This window comes from Canis lupus, chromosome 7, assembly GCF_011100685.1.
Source record: "Canis lupus familiaris isolate Mischka breed German Shepherd chromosome 7, alternate assembly UU_Cfam_GSD_1.0, whole genome shotgun sequence".
In the NCBI taxonomy this organism is placed as follows: Eukaryota; Metazoa; Chordata; class Mammalia; order Carnivora; family Canidae; genus Canis; species Canis lupus.
Window position 1 is genome coordinate 24,733,438 of NC_049228.1, and position 23,017 is coordinate 24,756,454.

Sequence of the window (23,017 nt, forward strand, 5' to 3'; positions counted from 1 at the left end):
CACTTAAATAATAACTCCAAAGGTCATTATCTTTCATCTTCTTAAAAAATCTCCACTGAAAGGCATTCTTAAAAATCCCTTGCAAAATATATTCCAAATGTTAAAGATATATGTATTAAAATGTTCCTATATTTTAAATGTAGTTTTGGAATACAAGTGATAAAATTTCTTATAGGAAATGGTATCAAATAATCAAATATTAAGTTATATATGATTTGCTAAATGGATAAGTGGAAGGACTTTTTTCCTGGTCTTTTAAAAATGTGTAATTCAATATATAAGCATACAAAAAGATATTTTCTTCACACGAATTCAAAATATCTATTTGCATTACACTAAATCAAGTATTTCTCACACAGTGAAAAAAGGTTTCTGCCTTGATGTTCTAAAATAAACAGTATCTTTCTGCATCAACTTAAATAGGATTTCATAATTCATGAGATTTAAATTATGAAGATTTTGGGTTTTTTTTTTTTCCAAATTGTGATTTGTTGTTTTTGTATCACTAATTCTCTGTGCTCGCTTTGGCAGTAATTCTCTTCTCAATCTTATACAATCATAAACAACATTAAAATAAATATAAAAATTAAGGAAAAATTAAGTTCCATAAGTTGTAGAGCATCTCTATAGTTTAGCCATTTGGAAGTTCTGGAATCTACAAAATTAATAAATATTTCACAATTAGTAATCAAGAGGAAAAAGGAGAGATATATCTTAAATATTCTTATCAAATTATATAACTGGAACTGTTGTTTAGAAAAAAATCAACATAAGTGGTAAAGTATTTCAGATGAAAGGGTTACTGGTATAAAAATAACAAGTCCAATTTCATCAAAAAGGCCTATATTCAAAGTTATTTCTATGAGCATGAAAAGAACTGAATGACTCTCCGGTATATACTATAAGAAATTATATCCTACCAATATTCTAAAAAACTTACACTATACATATATTCTAGCAAATGTCAACATAACATAACGTATAAAAAAAGAGTTAATATAGCAGGCTTGAGACTGCCTATCCATGGAACTACTTCTTTGCAAACCTGGCCCTTGGTTGGCTTCTGGGAACACAGATGATAAATAGTTTCCCACCATGATATAAAACTTTCCCTACATGACAATGCCTGGACTGTTTATGCAAACAATATAGTTTATGCTAAATATCTACCTTCCTTCTGGAAGTCTGAAATTCTGGTTGGTGCAAGGCAGAGGGTACCTATGTGCTCAGCCTCCAGTAAAATCCTAGAAGGCTGAATCTCTAATGAGCTTCGTGATAATTTGTGCATGTTGTCACAATTCACTGGAGGAATAAAGTGTGTGCTGTGGGACTCCACTGGGAGAAGACTCCTAAACACTTCTGTCTAGTTCCCTCTGCTAGTTTTACTTTGTATCCTTTTGCTGTAATAAATCTTAGCCACAAGTTCAACTATATGCTAAATCTTAGGAGTAACCTGCAACAAATCACTGAACCTGGGAGTGGTTTTGAGGACCCATGACCAATATAGTTTGAGATTGATTTTTAAACATTAGTTATCTGGATTTACACATTAAAAATGTTCATCACGTTTGCAGACTACAAAAGTTTAACAAATACATTGGAAGATACAATGAAGTTTTAAAAAGGCTGAAACAACTGATCCAATTCTAACAAGATGAAATTTAAGGAGATAAAGATAAAATTGCGCTTAAAAAACCTCCCACAAACTACTGTACATGTAGGAAGAAGAAACATATAATTAAGTATGTATGAAAAAGACTTAAGAGTTTATTGAAAATAAACTCAGTATGTTAAGTGATAAAATACAACTATCAAAGGTACCTAATTTACTTCTGTTCTGAATAGCAGTATGATATATAAACCAAGGAAGATAATCCCATTCTCTTTTGTTAATGGTCATATCACATACAGAACATTATATTCAGCTCTGAGCACCATTTAAAGAAGGATATATTAGAGCACATTCAGGAAAAAGATAGTAATGAGCTTCAAAACAGTAGTTTACAAGTAATGAATGGTTCAAGAGTAAGAGACTTTTCTAAGAAACAACCATTCTACTAATAGATACAGAAGGTTCTTGGGCAAACTACAAGTTTTAATTCTTGTTTTTAAAGATTTTATATGAGAGCGAGCATGCCCAAGCAAGCACAAGTATTGGGGGTGGGGGAGGCAGAGGGAAAAGGAGAAGCAGACACCCGTTGAGCAGGGAGACCAACCCAGGGATCCAGCCCAGGACCCCAGGACTATGATCTGAGCCAAAGGCAAATACTTAAGCAACTGAGACTAATTCTTTCTATAGAATCATGATAGGAAGGTATCAGAAAGATACTCATTTCAACTGAATATAAATAAAAGTTATCCTAAATCCAAAGCTACCCCAAAGTGCATTCATCTTCTTTTAAAACACATATTCAAAGCCTATAAGTCTATTAAATGCAGACTATGAAAGGAAGAATTAAATTAGAGGGGATACCTATATTAACTTGTATTAAAGAATCTTTTAACTCTTCTAATATACCCTTTTCCATAGCTTTCCATTTACACTCTACTAGAAAGGCAGAGAGGGAAAAGATTTTGAAGTAATCTTCAGTCCAAACACACCCTCAACTGAGTTGGGCAGGAAAAGGGGAAAGACTCAAAAATATAGTTTATCTGGAGAATTCCACTTAATTCCACTTAAAAATACATGACTTACTACTATATAGATACTTTACACTCAGTTTAACAAATAGTCATTATCTATACAACACTCTGAAGAAACAGATGTAAAAGACATAATAAGGAGAAAGGGTGCAGACTTCTAAGCATCTCCCTGCTCCTTAGACATCCACACCAGGTATGACTTCTCCAAAGTGGTAAAGCCACTCAACTGCTTACCACAGCTCATGTTGTCACTGTGGGAACTATACCCATGCTTTTGTAGGTTAGGGGTATCCTTGGTATCAAAACTAGGCCTGGGGTTCTCAGCCCTTAACAGCTGAAGTCTTGATGTCCACATACATTCCAAAGGATGCTGGGTTTGAAAATCTTCACTTATAAAAAGATCTTCCCCTACAATGACAGGCCAGTAGGGATATTACTGCTATAACAGAGAATGAAAAGTATAATGGAAAAATGTTCTAAATCTTTCTCAAACTCCAGTATATAAGTTATCATGTAGCACACACAGCATACAAAGAAACAGGCAATGCTGAAAATAGCACCAAGAATGGGAGAACAGCATTGAAAGAATTCAGTGTTTTTAAAATGATACATGGTCTTAACAAAGCAGAAGCACAAAGTAAATGGTAAGCTAATAAAAGTGAGAAAATGATCTGAGCTCAAAGATGTAGAAATAAAGAATTTGGACACTTTGGTTTAAATGGGGCTGCACAGATCCATCCTAGTTACTTTTTTTAAGTGGAGAAGAAAAGTACCATAAAAAATCACATTAACAAAGCAACCCCTAATAGGGGCTAGGAGGCAATTAAAGTGAAAAATTAATTATCTTAATTTACTTGTTAATGTAGAATTGTTGCTGGCAAGTTTGTAGTGAAACAACCTAGTTTGATAGTTATTGGTGTGAAGAAAAACTGGCTTACTCCCTTTGAAAAGCAACTGGCAATATATGCAAATAATCTTAAAATATCTTCACACAGTTTGACTCAGTATTTCTCCTTCTTAAAAACTGTAGGAAAATAATACTAAAAACAGAAAAGGCTCATTTATAAAGATGCTTGTAAAGAGTATGCAATAACATGGGAAGTATTTAAGATAAATAAATAAATACATTTAAAATCCTTTACATAGAGCTGTACCTGAGTGCTCAGTTAAGTGGCCAACTCTTGATTTTGGCTCAGGTAATGATCTCAGGGCCATGAGATCAAGCCCCAGGTTGGGCTCCATGCTGAATGAGGAAGAGTCTACTTGTCCTTCTCCCTTTGCTCCTCCCCCTGCTCTCTTTCTCTCTAAAATAAAGGAATAAAATCTTAAACAAACAAACCCACAATTGACTTTAAAAATATCCTTTACATAGAAAAAGGTCCTAATCCAGAGTGGAAAAATGGAATGGATAAAATAAATGGGTGATTTATTCTCTTTTTTGTCCTTTATGTATTCCCTATATTTCCTTAAGAAGATGACTTCTTTAAAAACTAAAAACTAAAATAAATCTTGATTGGGGATGCAAAGGGAAAATTAGTTATGTAGAAGGCATGAGAATTAAGAGAGGCAGAACTTAAAGTGATTTGCTATAGCTCATCTTTTTATATAGATTTGTCTGATATTATTTTCTTTAAAGATTTATTTATTTATTCATGAGAAACACAAACTAAGAGAAGAGAGAGGCAGAGACATAGGCAGAATGAGAAGCACGCTCCCCGCAGGGAGCCTGATGTGGGACTTGATTCCGGACCCCGGGATCATGACCTGAGCCAAAGGCAGGTGCCCAACTGCTGAGCCACCCAGGCGTCCTGATTTGTCTGATAATAAAAGGTGATTACCAAAAGGCAAGCTGTTGAATATATGATGAAGCACAGACAATATCCTAAAGCTCAAATTAGCTCAATAAGAAATCCCTGAGGTCTTCTCTTAAGACCCTACAGTCCATTGACTGTTCTGAAAAAGGCAGAAAGACCCAATGACCCCTGGAGAGCTTTCACTTAAAGTCAAACTAATGGAAACCTAACAATTTGCTGTTATTATTCAGCTTTATGTGAAACTATCCTATTCATTTAAAATTATATATTTATTTTTAATTACACTATAATTAATAAACAGTGTTGTTAGTTTCTGGTATACCATATAGTGATTCAACAATTCTAAACATTACGCAGTGCTCATCACATGCTGTGTGCTCTTTTATCCTCTTCGTCTTTCATCCATCACCCCATCCACCTCCCTTCTGGTAACCACCAGTTCGGTATATTTCAGAGTCTGGTTTTTGGTCTCTTTTTTCTTTATTCACTAGTTTTTAAAGTATTTTAATTAAGTTTTTAATTTTAATTCCTGGACAGTTAACAGTCTTTTTTAAAAGATTTATTTATTTTGGAAAGGGGGAAATTGAGAAAGAGAGAGAGAGGTTTAGAGAGAAAGCATGTTAAAGCAGGGGTGGGAGGGCAGGAGAGAGAGAGAAAAACCCAAGCGAACTCCACACTGAGCACAATCCCACAACCCTGATATCATGAGTTGAGGCAAAACTAAGAGTCAGATGCTCAACTGACTGTGCCACCCAGGTGTCCCAACATAGTCTTATATTAGTTTCAGGTGTACAATATAGTGATGCAACAATTCTATACATCAATCAGTGTTCATCATGATTAAGCGTACTCTTCAATCCCCCCTGCCAACTTCCCTTATAACCATCAGTTTGCCCTCTATAGTTAAGAGTCTGTCTCCTGGTTTGTCTCTTTTCTTTGCTAATTTTTTTCTTTCTTAAGTTCCACATAATGAGTGAAATCATATGTATGGTATCTGTCCTCCTCTGACTGACTTATTTTACTTAGCAATCAGGTCAGTTCATCTTTTTAAATGCACTGGTCCCTCTAATTCCTCAATCTATTGCATTGTTTCTAGGACTTTTCTGAAATCTCTACCTTCAAATCCTGGAAATTAGGTGATCTGCCCCCTTGCTTGCCTTCCTTGCTTGCTAAGTAAATCTTTGGACCTAAAATCATCCAGGAGCATTACAAACCATAATTTATACTCTGCACATAAAACACAATCAATAAATATTTATTGTCCTAATTAGTCAATATGGAATGTGAGTTAAAATTTCAGTAATTTGTATTATGCAATGACCCATCTTATAAGTCATTTTAATTCATACCATAAATTAGTCACAATCACAGAAATTTTAAATTTGTAAGAAAATAAATTTCTCAAATAACTCAGTTGAATTTATTTCTATTGTTGCATATACTAGAAACTAAAGAAATGTTTTATCTAAGGACATTTATAAGACACTTCTGTGTTAGCCTAAGTTGAGTTCCTTTAATTTTTCTGTAACCATATTATTTTACTGAAGTAAAACTGAATTATGTATTAGAAAGGTTTTATTTAAAATGTCACTGATAAAAAAAATTAAAAAAATAAAATGTCACTGATTCATGGTATGCCTGGGTGGTGCAGTCAGTTGAGTGTCTGACTCTTGTTTTCAGCTCAGGTTGTAATTTCAGGGTCATGGGATGGAGCTCAGCACAAAGTCTGCTTGAGATTCTCTCTCCCTCTACCCCTCCCACTTGCACATGCTCTCTCTCTCTCTAAGTAAATAAATCTCTAAAAATAAAATGTCACTGATTCAGATTGATCCCGATTCCTGAGTATTATTTTATAGACTAAACACAATGCATATATAAAGCACTATAGCCAGAAATGTCAAAACTTTTCCATCATAATGCTTCAGGAAAACCCATCCTATGATGACTTCAACAATATTGCAATTCCATCACAAAGAACATTCAGGATATAAAGTGCATGACTATGACATGTTTACTTTTCAAAAGTAGTTTTACATAAAGATAATGTGATTTTGACAGTTCATCATCATTACAGTGTTTTAAATACAGAGCTAATACCATTCAATTCAGTCTATATATCTCAATATATTTAGCAGATGACTGTTATGTTTTGAAAAGGAGAGGCACATTTTTGTTACCCTCTAAGGACGAGAAATTGTTTTAAGAAATATCAAAACAATGAGGAGTGTTGATAATACATCTTATTAACATTTTTCATGATCTCAAAATCTCATCTGCAACATACAGTTAATTTTAAGGTAATCGTTCCTACTTTAGAAGTTAAAATTTCAAATAGAATTTATCCTGTATCAACTAAGTCTTCATTTTCTACTCAGGGAAGAAGGGTCAGGTCATTCTACCACCAGCCACCCCTAAACACATTATTCAAGAGCCTAATCACAGACAAAACTATTGCTACACAAGACATATACTCAGTAGAATCTCTGTCTAGCTATATGATCTTGTCAGGTCACTGAAAAATCTTATCTCAGATTTCTATATGTGAAATGAGATAGTGCTTACTCACAGAAGCTTTTAAAATACATCTAATTCATAATGTCAATGGCATTACACATGTTCAAAAAGTATTTTAAGTTTTTTTCAAATCTTAACTTGCAGTCTTTTCTAATAATTTCTTAGCCCTCAGACGTGATCGGAGAGGCACATAGTTATCTCCATCTTCCTCATGTAACACTGAATCATTTGAATACATCCCACAGTAATATTCCAAACTGAGACACCATGGTGATCTTGCACAAGAACACTGCTTCAAATCCTAATATGTTTTCCATAAAAGATGTGTACCTTCAATTATTGTAATTAAACACACTACAATGACTGACAATTAAGAATGCCAGGACTTTTCCCCCTAAGTTTGTAATATGGTAAAGGCATTAAAACACTCTCTCTGTCCCCCCATCCCACTTTTATTTGTCCCTATGCTACCAAAGAATGTCCTGGACTTCAAAAATCTAAAAAGTAAATCCAAATATAGCCCTCTACTAAATTTTAAGTCTAGTTAATTGTAAGTGTTAAATCACATTTAGAAAAAGGGCTGATACATGAAATTGATGACTAAAATAACAGAAGCCAGGGCATCTGAGTGGCTCAGTGGTTGAGTGTCTGCCTTCGGCTCAGGTTGAGATCAAGTCCTGGGATCAAGTCCCACGTTGGGTTCCCCACAGGGAGCCTGATTCTCCCTCTGCCTATGTCTGCCTCTCTCTGTGTGTCTCTCATTAATAAATAAATAAAATTTTTAAAATTAATTAATTAATTAACAGAAGCCATCACAAGACCCTTTTAGCAACATGACATTATAAATATAAATCTTCAAAATACAGGTTTCCAGATTTCTTTTCAAATAAATATACCTAGAAATACAGTAAAGTTTTAAGATCTTGGAGATGTAATACATTTTTTAAATTGCCTTGGGAAAAAACATTGCCTTGGGACAACAGAAATAAGACAGAAAACTAATACTTGGGATGTTCATTTTCCTCAAAATCTATTTGAAAAGAGAAAAAAATGAATGTCTATCTCACTGTAATTTTTTATTTCAATACAAATTATATTAAACCTAGGTATACATTATACAGAAGTTATTTTCTTACAAACAGGGAACTGTGATCTATTTTAAAATTGATAACTTCAAGCAATTCTAAAAACCAAAATTTGAGTCCTTTCCTTGCCAAAATAATAAATATAAGAAAAATCTAAATAGAACTTAAATTAGATTTAAATATATTAAAACATTAAACAAGGATTTTCAGGATTTTTTATCTGCTTTTCCAGAAATTCTTTTAATCTCCAAATTTTTCATTTATAATATCAATTTTACCAATTTAAGATTTTTTATTATAAAATTCCTGAAAGAAGGGCACCTGGGTATCTCAGTCAGTTAAGTGGCTGCCTTTGGCTCAGGTCATGATCTTAGGGTCCTAGGATTGAGCCTTGTATTTGGCTCCCTAATCAGTGGGAAGCCTGCCTCTTCCCTCTTCTTGTCCCTCCCCACCACTGGTGATCTCTCTTTCTCTCTCTGTCTCTATTGTGTGTACTCTTTCTCAAATAAATAAAATCTTTAAAATTCCTGAAAGAGTAAAAAGGAAAAAAAAACTGTGAAGAGGCTATTAGTATAAAATGTACAATTTAATATATCTATTTTAAACTTGAAACTCTCTTAGAAACATCATTAAATGTTTTAAAGTTCTATTTTACAGTTTATACATGAGCAACTATTTATGTCTGGTGTAACTTCAGACAAGTGCACAGGTCATCTCTTGCAGCAATGCATTCACTGCATTAGCATGCATTGCATTCAAATATACATTTTGAATTTTAAAGAACAGGCTATATAACTTTGTATAGATTTTTTTCCCTGGGCCTCCCAACTCAAATAATGCCACCACTTTAAATTTATAAAGCATATTTGGATACTTAATTAGCATCAACTTTATTCACACTTGTTTAAATAGAAAACAAAATAAAATTGCAGTCAAATTTCTAAAGTCAAAGATAAATGTGATTTCTCTTGCATAAAGTAGCATATCGTTAAGTTCTGGAATTTTAGAAAATATTTCCATTCCATAAATTCTACCACTATGCTATATGCTTTTTGCAGCAAATTTTAGAAATGTAGAATCTGAAAAATTAATCTGGTCCCATTCACCACAGTGAAGGTACTGATATCACATATGCCTTTCGTGCTAAATATTCATCAGACATAACAGACTCCTCCTGAATTTATTATTCTGATTTTTTTCACCTTATTGGAGAACCATAAATAAAAAGAGAATAAAAGTTACCATTAGAAAGTTATTCTAAACACTGATATAGAATTATTGAATCACAATATCATACACCTAAAACTAATACAACACTGTATGCTAAATATACTAGAATTAAATTTGTTTAAATTATAGATATGGTCTTTGAAGATGTTGAACTGAAGAAGCAGAATATTTTGCCTATCTATAAAATGCAGTTAACACATCAGCTGCATCCTATTTCCGCAATACAGGGCCAATCTTCTGTTATTTAAAGATAAGCAACATGCTACAAGGTGTCATCAATGGTGGGCTAAAAAACCCCACAGCCACAGAGATTCATTTCAGATTCTGCAAAAAAAAAAAAACACTTCAAAATCACATGTTAAAGCGAAAATAAGTCAAGAGTATCTAATATTGTATCAGATGTCTCAGCAAATTTTCTTTGAAATAAATACTACAGAAATCGTAAAACTCTATGGTCTAGCTACAAAGAAATGGAAAAGACATTCCATGCTCATGGACTGGAAGAATAAATATTGTTAAAATGTCTACACTAGCCAAAGCAATCTTTGTATTTAATGCAAAGATTCAATCCCTATCAAAATACCAAGTGCATTTTTCACAGAACTAGAACAAACAATTCTAAAATCTGTATGGAAACACAGAAGACTCTGTATAGCCAAAGCAATCATGAGAAAGAAAAGCAAAGCTGGAGGCATCACAATTCCAGACTTTAAGTTATATTACAAAACTGTGGTAATCAAAACATTACAGTATGGGCACAAAAATAGACACATAAATCAATAGAACAGAAAACTCAGAAATTAGCCCACAATTATATGGTCAATTAATCTTTTGCAAAGCAGGAAAAAATACCAATGGGAAAGTCTCTTCAACAAATGGTACTGGGAAAACTGGACAGCAACATGCAAAAGAAGGAAACTGGGCCACTTTCTTACACCATACACAAAAATAAATTCAAAATGGATTAAAAACCTAAACATGAGACCTGAAACCATAAAAATCCTAGAAGAGAACACAGGCAGTAATGAGTCTCTGACACTGGCCATCACAACTGTTTTCTAGGCAGGTCCCCAAGACAAGGGAAATGAAACCAAAAATAAGCAACTGGAACTACATCAAAATAAAAAGCTTCTACACAGCTTCTACACGGCAAAGGAAACAATTAACAAAACTAAAAGACAACCTGGAATAGAAGAAGATATTTGCAAATGATAATATGATAGTTAGTATCCAAAATATGTAAAGAACTGATACAACACCCAAAAAACAAATAATAAAAATGGATAGATGACATGAACAGATATTCTCCAAAGAAGACATCCAGATGGCCAACAGACACATAAGGAGATGCTCACCATCACTTACCACTGAGGAAATGCAAATCAAAACTACAATGAGATATCAGCTCACACCTGTCAGAATGGCTAAAATCAACAACACAAGAAACAACAGGTGTTGGCAAGGACGTGGAGAAAAAGAAACCTTGAACAATTGGTGAGAATGAGAACTGGTATAGCCACTGTGGAAAATAATATGAAGGCTCCTCAAAAAGTTAAAAATAGAACTATCTTATGATCCAGCAATAGCATGATTGAGTATTTACCCAAAGAATGCAAAAACATGAATTCAAAGTGATATATGCACTTCCTATGTTTATAGCAGCATTATTTACAATAGCTAAGATATAGAAGCAGCCCAAGTGTCCATTGACTGATGAATGGATAAAGAAGATGTGATATATACATAAAACAATGGAATATTATACAGCCATAAAAAAGAATGAAATCTTCCCATTTGCAATGACATGAATGAAGCTAAAGAGTATGATGCTAAACAAAATGAGAGAAAGACAAATACCACGTGATCTCACTCATATGTAGAATTTAAGAAACAAAACAAATGTGCAAAGGGGGAAAATGAGAGAGACAAATCAAGAAACAGACTCGTAATTATAGAGAATTGATGGTTACAGAGAAGAGGGCAAGGGGACTGGGTTAAATACATAATGGAGATTAAAGAATGTACTTGTGGTGAGCACTGGATGATGTATGAAACTGTTGAGAAAACAATATAGACTCTCTTCAAAAAAAACAGTATTGAAACCTAACTGGATAATGTTACTTGTAGAATCAAAAAAAACTGTTTTGTGAAATGTCAAAATATTTTTTTAAAGATTTATTTATTTGAGAGAGAAAGCGTACACATGCAAGAAGGAGAATGGACAGAAGGAAAGGGAGAGGAAGAATCTCAAGCAGACTCCATGCTGAGTGCAGAGCTTGATGTGGGGCTCAATCTTAAGACCTGAGCCAGTATCAAGACTCCAACACTTAACCATAGATACCCCTCAAAATATTTTTTTAAATAGCATTCTTTTTTTTTTTCAGCAGTCTTTTTAAAGATTTTTATTTATTTATTTGAGAGAGAGCAAAAAAGAGAGCATGAGTAGGGGGAGGGTCAAATGGAGAGAGAGAAGCAGACTCCCCACTGATCAGGGAGTCGGATCTGGGGCTCAATTCCAGGACCCGGAGTCATGACCTGGGTGCAAGGCAGATGCTTAACCAACTAAGCCACCCAGGTATCCTCGGTGTTCTTTTTAATAAACCAAATTTATTTTTCTGATTATAAAAGAAGTAAATGTTCATCTAAAAAAAATTAAACAGAATATTTAGAAAAGACTTGATTACATCACTTTTAATATTTTAAAAGACAAATATTTATACTATTAAAGTTATGACTATTTTACAGACCAAAACTAGCACTGAATAAAACTCACAAGAAAAACTGAAAAGAGAATCTGTTTCATTTTTTTCTTTTCTAGTCATTTCACTTTACTCAATGTCTATATATTTGGTTGTAGAGTAAGCCACTTTCTACATATTCTTCTTAATCCAAAAATAAAGTTTTGTTCATGGAGAAGAGCAACTGTTGGAATCTACACACCAGAATATCACATCAACTCAGTGTCATCAGCTCCTATGCATTGTGATGCCTTACATGAACACATTATACTAGCAAATTCCCCACATCTTAACCTCCTTTATCACACAATTATATCTTTTTCATATCTAATGATTAACTTCCTGGGAGAAAGACAGAGGAAAGTCCTTTAAGGCAACAACTTCATTTATTTCTAAACTCATAAATCAGTGCTATATGTACAATGAACCTGCTGGTAAATATTTGTTTCTTCCAACATGGATATAACAAAATACCTTAAATTCCATTCAGTAAATAAATAAAACTAAAATGTAAAGAAAAATGGCAAAACATTCCTCAACAATCCTTCCTACTACTGCCAACCTGACAAAAGAAAAATGTTTAAGCATATTTTAATACAATCAGGTAAGGAGGTAAATTCATCTCAGAATTATCCCAACTGCTTGCTAGTTTATCCTTAATCTCAAATGTCTTCATGAATAATTATTCCTGGAAAATGTGCTTTCAGAAATTATTGACATCTTCTATATTTAAAAATATCTGAGTTTAAGCCAAATCTGAGTTTAAACAGATCTGAAAAAATACTATTTTAGGAAACTCTTAAACCCCATGGATTAAGCACATTATAAAATGTAATTTTCTTAAATTGGAATTAGTGATCTTTAAATTATGATGGCAATAAATATGGCAGCCATAGTGAAACAGGACCTACCATATTCTGAATGTTTTCATGTGCCAGGAGCCATGCTGAGCACATAGCCTACATTATCCTGTTTAGTCCTCAAATCCAGCCTAACAGGAAGGTACAAGTGTCTGGATTTTTTTGATGAGAAAACTGAGGACTTGGTATATTACTTAGGGCCAAACAGGAAGACAGGATTTCAGTCCAGATTTCATACACTGGTGGGTTATAAAGACTTCCTTCCAACACTACATAACTTTAGAAACGTCTCCACAGGTAAGAGAACCTTCAGTACTACAGCATTATTGTTTGGCTGTCACTTATAACCAAATTGGATAATTACCATTGAATGCAATATAATGAGAATAATGCTTATGCTTTCTATTCTTAAAATACATTAATCTAAAAGAAGAGTAGTTTTAAAATAAGTATTATCATACTACATAAACATATATTAAAATATGTCAAAAGGAAGTGAAGTGGCTTGCCTTCAAGTTGCATGTAAAACATAATAAATTAAAATCTAAACCTAAAACTTGTAGGCTACATTAAGGCTCCCTTCTTTGTTCTCCTTCATCAAAAATTGTTTTTCAATAGGAAATGTATAGAGATCTGATGAAACTTCAACAAAAATTTTTAAAAAGTGAATAAAGACAATGTCAAGGAAATGCTATACCCTAAGGTTTAATTTTGATTACAGACTAAAGTGGCAAGTTTGGGCTTACTAGAATGATGTTTTAATAAAAGCAATTTGTAAGATCAAGGGAAAAGATATCACAAGATATGGAAAGGACTAAAGCAAAAGATTTAGGCAAGGAAAAAAAACTCAGAGAAATTTTGTAAGGATAAGGTACAGACAGAGGTACAAAGATCTGAAAGCTTTTGAGGAAAAAAAAAAGCAGTAGAGCAGAGTGGCTCCAACCCACCTGAGTGTGAATGAACCTCTGCTACTGACTGAGTGACCTTGCATTAATCACCCTTCTTTAGTTTCCTCATCTTTAGGACAAGAATAACAACAGTACCTATCTGAAAGGGGTGTAGTGAGGATTAAATGTTAAAATATATATAAAACAACACAGTATTAAAACTTGACACATAATTATTATTAATTATCATGAGGAAAAGCCAGAAGAGAAAAATGCAATAAACACAACATCAGGTTTCCTCTACAGAATATCTACTGAGTCCCTTCTAATTATATTTACACATTAAACTAAAGAAATAAAAATCTGATTCCCAAATAATGCACACAATGTTGAAGATTCTATTTGTGACAGCTGAAAAGTTAGTAGTATTATGCTTTCTTGAATTTTGTTTTCCTTGAACTGGTCTAAATTTAAAGGCTCATTTCAACTTATCCAAATGTTACTGGCAAATACAGAGCAAGAATTAATATACATTACCTAAACCACAGGAATGTCAAACAATTAAATTTTTATTTCCAAAAAAGCAAACTCTTGTTCTAAGTGAGTGTTTAATTAAACTGAAACAAAGTCTGATTTTGATATATAGAATACTATTTTATTCTTTATTTTAAACCTTTCTTACATGTTTAAAAATATACATGGGTTCAGAACAACCTCAATAAAGTGATGACATTTCTCTTAAAGGACCTCTGAAGTCAAACTACTAGTGTGCAAACACAGCTGGCTTCCAATTTGAAGTCATAGGCACATTTCATTAAATGCATTTCGTAAAACAAAGAAATCAAAATGCTGAGAAGAAAAATACTCAGTAGTTTTATATAAACTTTAAAATATCTGTCAGGCAGGAAACTTATAGTAAAAAAGTAAGATTTGTATGTTTTATCACTCACACCTGCTTTACTACTAATTCCCCAAATGCCACTTTGCTACATCTAAACCCCTGACAATTTATTATACAATTCCAAGTAGCACACTAAAAAATAAGTTAATTTAATCTTTGCGTATGAAAACAGATTACAAAAGAAAATACTGACAGCTCTTACCTGTACTTGATAATTAAGTATATTGTATTCTCAGCAGTACTAAGAATGCAGCTTGGTCTAATATAAATATCTAAATAACAACTACACAAAAGTATTTTTCTCTTCAAAGAAGTTCCTGTATATTTTTTCCAATGTTGATGACTTAAGCAACATTGATCTATATATTGTGCTAAGAAAACATTAGGCACAGATCACATAATATAATTTACATTTTCTTTGTTGTAAAAAATATAGTATATGCAAATGCATATCATACAAATGATTGGTGGACACAACACTAAGCTTCACAGACGTAACACAAAAAGGTTAGTATTTACTCCTAAGGGAGAAAAAAAAGCATGACCTGAAGAGCAATCAATATCTCACTTCTGGGTGAATATTCTATGCTGCACTAGAATTATTTGTGGGTTTTCTTAAAGAAAAACAAAACCTTATTACAGCCAAAAACAAACAAACAAACAAACAAACAACAACAACAAAAAAAAAACGACTTTGGGCACATAGCTAATTGAAAAAGAAACAGATAAAAATGTTTACAAAAGCTATTAAAAATATTTAACACAATATCTCAATCAAGCTATAGATTGCTTTGTTGGAAGGAACAGATAACATTATGATTGCTTTATATAGTAGATTCTTTCATTAGCTAAGACACTTTTGGATTAAGGTACTTTTGGATGCAGATCAAGAAAAAAAAGAGAGAAAAAAAATTGGCTGTCAGAAAGGGGGAAGGAGGTTAAGCACAATTTTACCCAGAAGGAAAAAAAATACTATTTCTTTTTGTTTATAGCAGAAATTTTGCACTGTGGATTTTATAAAAACAAAAGGGTTATGTGGCAGGTAATAAAATACAATGCTTACGATGCATCTTTCATGGAGAAACCACTTATGGATTGCAAATTAGTATGTCTAAAAGTATACTTTGATGCAAAAAATTGTATTTGCCACATATATAATATGCAGCATTTTCCCATAAAGGGCAATTTATTTAAGTAATTTCCACAAAGAGTGAGAGAGACAGAGACAGACAGAACGAGAGGCAAAGACAGAGGAGAGAGCTCAGCCAAAGAAGACAGAGATGCCGAGGGGCTTTGCTCATGTCCTGTGGAAGATCGGAGATACTTTTTCCAATACTTTTTTTCATCCTCAGTGCTTAATTTTGCTATTACTGTACATTTATACTCATACACTATAATTATCTCATGAGATCACCCTCTATACATTCTTTTCTCTAGTTTCCCCGCCACGACCACTGTGGAAAAAAGAGGGGGGAAAAAAAAAAAGAAACCTTTAGTCCCTTTATCTCCTAGTCAACTATTTAAGTAAATATTTCTCTAGTGGCAAATCTCCAGATAAATCAAGAATACAATCCAAAACCCCTATCAGATTACATTTCATTTACTATACAGTTCTCTTCAAATGGAGCAGGAATTAGCCCGTTTCCTAGGTTTGGGGTCTCGTGCTTCCTGATCCTTCACACACATACAAGATGTACACATTGTCTCAGATAGTCTTCGGAGGCCTAGCCGAAAAACGCTGTTGGAAAGGCTATAGATTACACAGTTACAAAAACTATTACTTATAGCAAGCCAGGTTGTTAGGAAAGACAGTGTTGGATTGTCCAAGACCCGGGAGCTTTCCAGAAGAAAGTAAATTATATAAGGGAGCCACAGCATGTAAAACACACTGGTTATCCGAAACAAAACCATGGCGTAGCGACGGTCAGGGCTGTGTCCAGTCTCTCCAGAGGCATCCACCTCGTGGCTAGGAAATCGGGCCCTCCGGTCATTTATCTCTTTGGTGTGCTGCCGGCAAATTTTGAAAATGTGGAAGTAAGTGAAGCAGACAACAAAGGCAGCAGGAGCATAAAGTAAACAAACAATAAAACCAGTAAAATAGGCACTGGTGAGCCAAGACATGGCACACCATTCAAAAATGTCACCATGGTACCCTGGTTTCCCCCAGCCGAAAAAGGACGGCAAGAAAATGAGGCAAGAGTAGATCCAGATTAAAATAATGCAAATTCTCAGGCGACAAGGGGTGACCAGTTGATTGTAGGAAAGAGGCTTGGTTATTGCAAGATAGCGATCCACACTTATACAAGCAAGACATGCCATAGAAACACTTTTTAGAACTGAGATGATATATCCAAAAACCTGGCAAGTCAATGACTCATGGATACCTGTGGAGTAGTGAAGAAGTGAGAGAGTAGGAACCAAGCAGCTAACTCCAACGAAAAGATCAGCATATGCCATTGTCTGAATAAAATAGCTGGTAGTATAATGGTGCAAGAGTGGAGCACAGTGAAAGACAAAGATGACTGTTAAATTCCCAGCAATGATTAGAAATGTCAACAAGACAATAACAACGGTCTCAAAGATGCACACATCCACTGCACCGTAGTAGCCAAATCCAAGTGGGCAGGAGTGACGTTCAGACACATTCTCAATGCCACTGCTCACGTTCAGGATGCTCCATTCAGTCCACCTGGATTCATTCATGGCTTGGAATTAAGGAAACGTGTAGCCTTGGCTCCAGCAAGCAGGTGCCCTGTCCAGCATGTGTTAAACTCTGCACAAGAGTGTCTTAGGATCAGCTTCAGTAGACAGTGGCAGTGCTTCTGTCACAGCCGAGCCTCCGAGAGAGTACTCAAGCCTCTTCATCAGCTCAGTGCAGCAGTGACACATCTCAACTTTAGGGGGGAAGAAAGGGAAGTAAGCTAGAAAGGAGGTGAAGAAAGGTCACTGATTAGCTTCCTCCAGTGCTCTCAAACTTTCTGAAGACACAGGCACTTCTAGAGAAAATGGATCACCTTGTACTATAAAAAATTAAATCGGGAAAAAGAAAAGAAAATCAATTGCCAAGGGAAGAAAACCCTTTGTGGGCTGTTTGGTCTCTTCAGAAAGGTTGTTTGTTAGGGATCAAATAAAAGAATGAGAAAAGGAAAAGTCTTAAATTGTCTCGGGTTTCCTGCTTCATCTATCATGAGAAGTGGATTCATATTTTACAATTTAAATAATTAAGATCTAAGATCTAGTTGCAAATCTAAGAAAAAGTTCATTGCAGCAAAGAGTGTCTTTGGGCTCCGTTCAGGGTTTGATGCTGGTAGATCAACTTCATGATCTAATTCTCTCTCATTTCTCAAAAAAGCTAACTCCTTCCCACCACCACTGACACACATACACACAAAGGTTAATTCTAAAAGACTCAGCTGTACTTGGGCACAAAGGAGCAGAACAGAGGTAACAGACTCCAGATTGCCCTATAACTCTCATGAGGAAACAAAAGCATTTCCAATAGGGAAGGTAATATACAATGGGTTAACACCTGACAAAATATGATAAACTTTAAAGTTTTGATTATGCATGCAATTTTTAAGCATTCATATGAAAACAGTTTTAGTCCATTACAATTACTAGTGCTACCACCAATAATGTAATTTATACTTTTTCCTTTTCAAAGGGAAAATAAGTAACTAATCTCAACATCAAAAACAGAAAATAACTTCCATTATCTGATATGCCACCTTCCTTATAATGGAACACAATCATAAAATACATAGCTCAAAGTTATTGCTCACCTTGCAACCATATCTATAACCCACATATATATGTAAATATGAAATTTAGACAACAGAAACTTTCTTATAAACTCTGAGCTTTTTGACTAGAAATACTGCCATTATTCATTACTTAGGTATTTCCACTAGGCTTTGTAGTCTATGTTTCTATATCTCTTCTATTTTCATCAGAGGATTAACACATTCGATGATTACTTTGACTAAATCTTCTGAAAGTGGAAAATTACCTTGTTTGTTATATCTGCAGTTACATAGCAGCCATATGTTACGAAAATGCCTCTTGTATTTCTGTATTCTATTTTGAGCAAGAGCTCAATTAATACAGGGGCCATTAGGTAGGTTTTAAGATGGTCTTATTTTATACCTCTAAAGCATCAAGATGAGTTTAAATCCTAGACTTTGAAATACTGAAAGGCTTGCAGGATAGAATCCATCCAAAAGGCTTCCAAGGTCATTCTGGTATCAGGTTAACATTTGTCAAAAATCTTTTTGAAAGTACAGGTATTTCAGAGTTTCTTGTCTGTCTTTGTTGTCATACCTCTTGAAGAAATAACATGCATTAGAAATAAAACATTTCCTTCAGGAAAAAAGCAGTAGCTTAACAGAAAGCATTCTTCTGAAAGTTATTTTCTCGTGCACCACCAAGTCATTCAGGGAAGTCTTTCTTCTTTTATAATAGCCACAGGATATTCCTCCTTGTACATTCCTAGTTTCACTTATCACAAAATAGTTCTCTTCATACAGGAATAAGGCAATCTTCTCACCTACATTCACTCTTATCAGCTGCTAGGCTGGGTTGCTTGATTCAGAAGTCTGATTTACTGTGATGCAGTTACCAGGATGCTGTCGGTATATTCTTCACAATCTCTCAGTATCACTGCCTCCACCTGAGCCGGAGCCCTGCTCCTCCTCCTCATCCTGAGCTGATGCAGAAGAACTCACCATCAGAAAGGTGACTCGGTCCTCCTGCCCCAATCAACAGCACAGCCAATGGCTACTGCAGCTGAAACCGTCACTAGGTAACAGTTGCCAGGCACATGCAGGCTTATAGACTTACTCGGCAAGCTCCGATCAAGATTGACAAGAGAAGACAATGCAACTGACCGATCCTTATAACATATTAATGGCACATGTGAATCTCTAGAGGCAGCCTCCTTACAGCATTTGTAAAGATTATTACCTATGGACAGGACAGAAAAAAAAAAAAAAGCACTGGGATATACCTTTAAACCCTGTAGAGAAACTACTATGAGGTACTATGACACTAAAAAGTCAGCAGAAATCTAATGCTCACTGGCAGAAAAAAACATATTAATTATTAAAAATCAGCTAAGTCTTCATGAACTGAAGTGATATGGCTACTATTTTTACTCTCTAAAATACAGTTATATTTTGGTTAATAGAAGTTGTCATTTAATAATTTCTCCAATCCCTGCCACACCCACACCAAACTGCTGAATTTGATGTATTTAACTGTATAAAAAAGCACTGGAACTAACACCTCTATGCTAAAATCTATTTGGGGAAATATTTACCATCAAATGTGAACTCTGAAAAGTAGGCTTTAGAAATAAGTAGAAGGACCATTTATCCCATATGAATTTTAACATTTTTTTTAATCCTCATATGAAAAACACTCAGGATCTAAGAATTCTGTCATTTGGTGATTGAGCCACCCGTACCCAAGTTAGAAGAAAGCAAATTAAGCTCTTTTACCTGATGGAGGTTAAAAACATTTCCATTTATGTTGACTTAACTACAGACAAACATTTTCTATTTTAAGCCTATTTCTTAAGGGGTCAGCACTTTCCCTTAAAGTGACTTAGAACTAATTTACAAATTATTTCAGAATAAGGAAAATTAAGATGAAAATGGAAGATAACTAACATCTGTTGAGCACATTTTGTGTGCCAAGCATTATGCTATGTGCTTTATATACTTTCTTTCTATAAAAATCTTAGATTTTTATGGAATAGGTACCCATCATTATCATTTTCCAAAGGAAGAAGGTGGGTACTAGAAAAGGTAAGTATAACTTGCCTACCAGAGTCCTGAAACTAGCATTGAAACAGGTTCAAAACTGTCACTCCTAACACCATACTGATGAACCCCTCCTTCCCTCTCCTTTCCACTGGTGGCTGCCACTAAGAAAATGTCTAAGAAGAATTACCTTGGATTTTTTTTTTTTTAGATTTTATTTAAATTCAAGTTAGTTAACATACAGTGTATTATTATTTTCAGGGATAGTATTTAGTGATTCATCACTTGCATAAAACACCCAGGATTCATTACATCACATGCCCTCCTTATGCCCATCACCCAGTTACCCCATCCCCCCACCCACCTTCCCTCCAGCACCCTTGTTATTGGAAATAAATGTGTCAAACTAAAGCAATCTAATATTTGAATTTCCTTATGAGATTTTTTTTTCCTCTGTTAAGAGTCTCTTATGGTTTGTCTCCCTCTCTGATTTCATGTTATTTTATCTTTCTTTCCCTTCCCCTATGTTCATCAGTTTTGTTTAAAATAATTTTTAAAGAATAGAAAACCCTATTCTTTCCTCCATGTTGAACTGCCTTACAGGAAAGCCATATTGTTGTTAAAAATCTTCAGAGGTTTAGGTGACATATAGTGCATTTCTCACTACCAGAATAATTTATGAAACAAGTTAGAATAACAATCGTAGAATGAGTACTATGTTGAGGTTTAAAAGTAAATATTTGAATGTAATACATAAGGCCAGAGGATCCTATTTTACAGGGAAGTATTTTGACTTTTAGGGATACCTAAAAGCATTAAAATCAAACAAGATTGGATTTAACTAACAATCTCCTTTATAATAAATATTGAAAATAAAAATTACACTTGATAAATATTCATGAATGTAGATAGATCCCATATTCCATATTAAAGTTAAATACTAAACTTTGCTATAAAAGCATCGAAAAATAAAACATTATCAATTATTAAAGTTATCCGTGTCACCAAAATACAAATAAACCATTTACAAAGATAGACTTTACGTATTTTTAAAAGATCTACTCCTTTCTTTTTTTAAAGATTTTTATTTATTTATTTGAGAAAGAGCATGAGCAGAAGGTGGGGTGGGGAGAAAGAGAAGGAGACGCAGACTCCCTGCTGAGCTGGGCTACATCTCAGGGCCCCCAGGATCATGACCTGAGACAAAGGCAGATGCTTAACTGACTAAGCCACCAAGGTGCCCCAAGACTTTACATATTTTTAAAATAGCTTTGAATGTAGTATTTCCAAAATCAGGGAAATGGCAAAAAACAAAACAAAACAAAACCTCATAGGGAAATTCAAGTACTAGATTGCTTTAGTTTGACACATTTATTTCCAAAAACTATAACTGACAGGGATTTGAGTCCATGAATACTCTAATCCATAATTGTATACACTTCCAAAGATACATGATAAGAGAGAGTTCAAGTAGAGCCTCTGATGCACTAAGCTTCCTACTTTCCTTCTACCAAATTGCAAAAAAACTTCAATGGTTCTAACAAGACAATTCTTTCTTTTCTTTTCTTTTCTTTTTTTAGAGATTGACTAGTTCTATTGGCCCCTAACTTTTCTCCCTTTCCCTTCTTTTTTCTAATCTGATTATAATAGGAACTAATTTATAATGTAAAGTGCAAATAACAAAAAAGCATTAATATCATATATTTACAAAGCACATTACATAAAGCATTCTTTGTTTTTAAATTAGACATAATTCTCTTCATGTTAGGGGTCATTAGGTATTTTATTACTGACATTCTTATTAGAATCATTATCAACAACCTCCCTTTCCTTTCAACTGATGAATGCTGGTCCGGAAATATCGAAGAGGAATTATTATTTGAGATACTTCAGAATTACTTCTAACAGCTAAAACTATAGCTTTATGAGATGACACATCATAGGTATTTGATTTATTTATACCTTAAGTGTGTTTCATATATTCTTTTATATGTATTAGTATTTCATTATTAAACGTCTAAGCATTTCAGGGCCTAAACAGCAAACAAAGTAAGAGAAGGACATGAGTCAGTGGTAAATAAGAGAAACAGTAGGTAATGATGTAATGTAATATTACATGTATATTACAATGTAATATAGCAAAAAATAAACAAATACAGAATAAAGAAAAGGTTTTTTTTAAACATTTAAAAAAGTATAAATAAGGTGTATGCATTCCGAATGTATCTATTTCTTCAAGTACTCTTCCCATCTATTAACTTTTCTCCATCTCCACTGTCACTACTCTCCATGAGCTAGCATTATCTTGTGTGTGGGTTGATGCAGTGGCTTCCAGTGTGGTCTTCCTGAGTTGCCTGGGGCCTTGCTTCACAATGCATTATGCACAAAGATGGAATATTCTTTCCAAAATGCAAGCCAGATGGTATCACTCCCCCTTTAAAATATTTCAGTGGTTTCACGCTGCCCTTAGGATAAAGTCTTAACAGGTCCTATAAAATTTGTCCTCCACATATTTATCCAATCTTACCTCTTTCCTATATTGTTTAGGATTAGCTAAACTGGCTCTACGTCCCCCTATTCCAT

At 34.1% G+C, this 23,017-nt stretch overlaps 2 protein-coding genes across 7 annotated transcripts in view; both read right to left on the bottom strand.

Moving 5' to 3' along the window:
- RABGAP1L (RAB GTPase activating protein 1 like) overlaps positions 1 to 23,017 on the bottom strand; it is a 744,356-nt gene that overhangs the window by 446,599 nt on the left and 274,740 nt on the right. The window contains exon 1 of one of the 5 annotated variants that reach the window (XM_038542447.1): positions 18,682 to 18,927. The exons of the other annotated variants lie outside the window; for them this stretch is intronic. Coding sequence (XP_038398375.1) covers positions 18,682 to 18,786 — 105 coding nt within the window. The 5' untranslated portion in view covers positions 18,787 to 18,927. Of the gene's footprint in view, positions 1 to 18,681; positions 18,928 to 23,017 lie in introns of those variants that run through there. 5 annotated transcript variants of the gene reach the window in all.
- GPR52 (G protein-coupled receptor 52) lies at positions 14,405 to 18,953 on the bottom strand. Of its 2 annotated transcripts, none has more exons than XM_038542458.1 (2): positions 18,819 to 18,953; positions 14,405 to 17,593 (listed from the first exon to the last, which is right to left on the bottom strand). In XM_038542458.1, the coding sequence occupies exon 2, from the start codon at positions 17,373 to 17,375 to the stop codon at positions 16,290 to 16,292; it is 1,086 nt and encodes a 361-aa protein (XP_038398386.1). In that variant the 5' UTR covers positions 17,376 to 17,593; positions 18,819 to 18,953; the 3' UTR covers positions 14,405 to 16,289. The 2 variants fall into 2 exon arrangements, with proteins under 2 accessions (XP_038398386.1, XP_038398385.1); XM_038542457.1 differs by having other exon boundaries at positions 18,682 to 18,820.

Excerpts from the sequence above, each read along its gene's own strand:
- GPR52 (XM_038542458.1), bottom strand. The coding sequence starts at position 17,375 with ATGAATGAATCCAGGTGGACTGAATGGAGCATCCTGAACGTGAGCAGT.